The 4,960-nt window shown below is 32.6% G+C and overlaps 1 protein-coding gene across 1 annotated transcript; it reads right to left on the reverse strand.

The window, feature by feature from the left end:
• Positions 1-2,327: 2,327 nt before the first annotated feature.
• LOC113858149 (basic leucine zipper 61-like) lies at positions 2,328-4,960 on the reverse strand. Its single transcript, XM_027490644.1, has 4 exons — positions 4,156-4,960; positions 3,787-3,877; positions 3,539-3,665; positions 2,328-2,497 (listed from the first exon to the last, which is right to left on the reverse strand). The coding sequence occupies exons 1-4, from the start codon at positions 4,752-4,754 to the stop codon at positions 2,328-2,330; spliced, it is 987 nt and encodes a 328-aa protein (XP_027346445.1). The 5' UTR covers positions 4,755-4,960.

Genomic DNA, 4,960 nt, shown 5'->3' on the forward strand with positions numbered 1-4,960 from the left:
TGGGATGTGGGATCTCGTATGTTCTTCATGATTAAGCTTTTTGAGAGGAGGATATTTTAGAGAAAGAGGCCCCAACAGGTGATGACCAATAAAAAAACACAGAGAGAGAGATAGGAGGGTACATACTGACGTTATTTGTGACTCATTGATATTGGCCAAGTGGGGATATATTAAATCTGAGACAACTAGTTAAGTATTTGTTTATACATTAGTAACTTTTTAACCTCATAACTTTAGAAATCTTACTTAAAAGTTCAACAAAATATTAGAGCGATTATTATTTCAATAAAATATTAATTTGCGATTTATGGGTCTAATTGTGATCAAATCCCAAGTTGTGATTAGGAATGCTAGTGTGTGGATAGTAAGAACACTGGTGGTGAGGAAAATATTGAAAATGATAACGTCAAATTAACATTGATGATTGAGACAACAATTATAATAGTAGTAACGACATCAATGAAAGTGACAAGATAAAGGTAGTGACAGTGAAAATGATAATAAAATGTAATAGTTTATGATGATAATAATAATAACTATTGTAATAATACCGTGGTTATGGTGGTGACATGGTGCAGGTAAGGAAGAGACGGAGGTGGAGGTAATAATAAATAGAAATTAGAAGGGAAAAGGGGGGGGGGGGGGGGATTTTACCATTCTCTATCTTAACTGCATTCTTAAAACAAAGTTTTAATAACTGATTAGAATAAACAAAATATTTCTATTTCATTATTGATACATCAAATTATGATTTTAAATAGGATATTATATCTTTTTTTTAATCCTAATTATCAAACAGATTCTAAGAATACCAAAGTTATTAAATACTCTAGCACTTGTTCTCATACCTGCATCTTCGTACTTGCTTCGTATTCAAATTTTGATACTGATATCTATTATTCACGGCTTGTTAGTTGAAATATACTTTATATTAATTTCTTTTACAAACTAATAAAGCATAACTGTTATTATAAAATAAATGACATTTAAAAAAAATACACTCAAATAAATTTATTAAACCAAAGTCATAAATATCAAATTATAATATAATATATGTGCAAAATTATAATCAATTTATATATTTGAAAATTTAATTTTAGTTATATATATATATATATGTGCATTTAAATGAGTACACATAGTATAGTGATTATATCCGTACTCATACCTATCAAAATTTGTTATCCAAATTTGGACCTAAACCCATTAAACAAATATTTACTCTATCTATAATAAATACCCTTTTATGAGTATTCAACCGAATATAAGAGCCATTGTAATCCGTTCTAAGGATGTCAGTATCTAAAACAAATAATGTTAGTCAAGTTCTGTATGTCAACGAGGAATCAAGTTACTGTAAGATTAATAAAATATTTAGCATAACTCACTTTGTTCTTTAACCCTCAAATGAAATATAAAACCATCACTCCCCCGTTTGAAGGATTTGTTTAAAGGAAAGCATGATCGGTCCATAGCACATAAAAATTCGTGCAACAGTTAAAACATAACCATATACAAAGCGAACTGAGTTAACTGAATATTTACACTTCGATATTTTTTTTCTCCTCAAATTAATATGTCAAATAAAGATAATTACATCCACAAAAAGCATTAATACAAAGTACAACAAAACTCAGAAGAGCCAAGACTTCACTGACATACCTTCCTCATCCATCCAACAAAAGCCACTAGTCTTTGTTTTCCAACTTGAATTGAAAAACACCAACAAAAAAAATATTGAAAAAGAATAAAAGACAACAAATAATTAAAAAATAACTGAAAGAATCTCCGACAGATACCTCCCACACCCATCTAGTTAAAGCAGACACAACAGTGTTTTTTCTTCCACCCTCTCTTTGATGTCACTGATGCACATGTGTTTTCCTGGATTCCAATCATGCAACTTGAGTGGTCCCCCTTTATAAAAGTAAACACATCACGTGACTCCCTCAGTTTGATAGCAAAAGCCTACCCCCAATGTGGCCTCACCACCCCATTATGTGAACATGTTCATCAATTGCCTCATAAAATTAATTTCTCACCCTCTCACTACCCAACACTACCTCATGCCATTCATTACATTACAACTACAAGCAGTCACATAAGAAAATTTGTTTCCTTTTCCCATACCCATCTTCCAAAATTCTGCAATTTCTTTTGTAAAATTGAAAAGGATCACAGATCATGTATGGGTGTGTTTGGATTCACGTTTAAATGAACATGGATCCACGTTACTTAACATTATTAGCTATAGCATGTTTGTAAACTCACAAGTACAGTAGCTATTTAAGTTGATCATAGTCTAAAAAGGGTATGTGAGTGAGTCTTCAAACATTGATAAGCTGTTCCTTTTCTGAATGAGAGTCACATCGTGGTTTTGGTGATAGGGATGGAGATTGGGATGGTGACCCTGCTGCATTGTCCATCTTCTTTATGTTTTGTTGGTGATAAACTTGCCTTAGTCTCTCTATCTCTCTCTTCAATGCTTCTTGATGTGCTGCATATCATGTGTATATATATGATTACATTATTTGAAGCTATGTTAACAGTCTTAACTAATTGGAGAGATAGGGCACATGATCAGACACAGAGATCTAAATATGCGTGCATGCAAAAGCTTTTCACTAAAATCAATATGAGTCTGTCCGGTTTAATAATTGGTCTGTTTCCCCTTCTAAAGCAAATCCAATTATATATATAGCATGCAAACTTTGCACGAGAAAAAGCCAATAACAGTGCAATTTTGTTATTATCTTAGATCTAATTCGAGGAGTTTGCAAGCTTAGAGGGTGAAATTGAAAAGCATGGATTAGGCACATCAAATTGTTCTTTCTTTCTTTAATAAAAAATTGTTCTTTCTTTATATCTAATATTTCTGGTGAAATTGGATACTAAAAGCCTAAAACTTTAAATTAACTACTTAGCATGCATATATGCTATAATTAACTACAAAAATAATTAAGTTTTTTCATACTAAATGGTGTTGATTATTAACATATCAACTTCATAATATTCTCTTATAAATTATATTTATAAACAAATTATTTAGCACGTATAGATCATAGTCTCCAGAACTGACTACAGCAATATCTAAGCTTTTTTTTCATCAAGTGGGGTTAATTACATAAATTACATTACGCCATAATTAAATTTTTTAGATCCTTCTTAATTATGTCCCTTATAGTATTATTTTGTCGCTCTCTAACTTTAACAACTAAGCTTCATCAGTTACACTAGTCTCTGGAATTAATTGGGAGTGATAAAAGATTTCAGAATCCTATTAACTTGAAACCAGATTTGTTTTCCCTTAAAATTAGGTATGTGTTATAGTTTTGATTAATAATAATAATTTTAGAAAATGTACATATGACTAAAAGGTTCTTAGCCTTAATTTAAAGCCTTTAGCCTTTAATTGATACTTACTTAACCGTTTCAACATTAACAAAATCAATACATAACTAATTCAATTAGCTTCTTAAACAAGGACAATTTGTGTAGATAATGTAGTTTAATAAAAGATAATACGTAAAGCAATTACCATCTTTGAAGATCTTGTCTTGGGCCAGCGCGGCGATTCTTTGCTTCAGAGCACTGTTGTCAACATTCAGAAGCAACCGTTGATGATCCAAAAATGCAACCCGTGGAGACAATACTGAAACCTCGGCCTTCAATATTGATAAACAAAATAGGTTAATGAAATAAACAAGAAAAAAAAAAACATACTAATTATTACGAAACATCCAATTATAAGCATTGTATGAAACTTTTAGTCACCTAATTTCACACCTGTAATGAAGTCACACTTCGTTCAAGCTCCGATATGTATTGAAGCTTCCTCACTCTTGATCTTTGAGCCGATTGTCTATTTGCCAAAATTCTAATTATGCAAAATGAAAATCACAACAAGACAAATTAAGTGACAAAAGAATTACACGTTAATTAAAATCATGAAGAACATGTTCTCCACAAGTATAACTCAAAAAAAGTCACATCGTAAGTATTATTGAAAAATGAAGGCTAGAAACATGTATATACTCACATACATTATTTATTTATTTTAATGCTTTGACGAACACATTATCCAAATTCAATGTCATATGGACCAATGCAAGTTTACGAAGAAAAACATAGAGTTCGGCATGAATGTTTAATTACCTCTTAACCCTTTTGGGGTCAGTGATTCTGTCACTAGAACAAGTTGTTGTATTTGCATTACTATGATTATTATTATTCCTATCATCATTGTTGGGAGCTTGTGTAAGCTCTAGCTTGCATTGGCTTTCTTCATCGGATTCATTCTTCACTTGCTTCTTCTCTTCCGCCTCTTCCTTTTCCTTGTTGGCTTCTTTCTCATCGTTGATGCTATTATGATCGGACGGTGTAGAAGGGTTGGAAGAGGACAACGTGTGAGGTGGCATCATGGTATTCCCCGAAGCCTCGTCACTGAACATGGACAAGAATTGTTCATCATCGAACCTCTCGAATTCGTTGTCACCACTACCTTTGCAATGGTGATCAAGCATTGGTGCCTCCAAGAAGGTGATGGAGTCACTCACCGATCGCCGGTGGGCACCACGTCTCGCCGACGAGAAGTCGAGAAACTCATCAACCCATGAAGGGTTTTGGTTTGACACGTTTGTGTTTGTTACACTATTTGGTGACATGCTTTTGAGGGATGGCATCTTTTGGTGAGAAGAAGAAAATTCTGGCCAATTGGGTGTCATGTTTGGAATTTTTGGTGGCAATTGTGCCATTTTGAGTCTCTCTCTCTCACACACACTAACACGCTCACAAGAAGTTGAACGAAGACGAAGAAAAAGAAGAAGAGAGAACTATATATATAACCAACAAACACAAAACTTATTGGAAAATGCTATAATCTATATATTCTATGCATATATATATGTGTAATGTGTGTGTATATATATGCACCTCAAAGACTTTATAAAACTACACATGA

This window comes from Abrus precatorius, unplaced genomic scaffold, assembly GCF_003935025.1.
Source record: "Abrus precatorius isolate BTA unplaced genomic scaffold, Abrus_2018 Scaffold2, whole genome shotgun sequence".
Taxonomy (NCBI): domain Eukaryota; kingdom Viridiplantae; phylum Streptophyta; class Magnoliopsida; order Fabales; family Fabaceae; genus Abrus; species Abrus precatorius.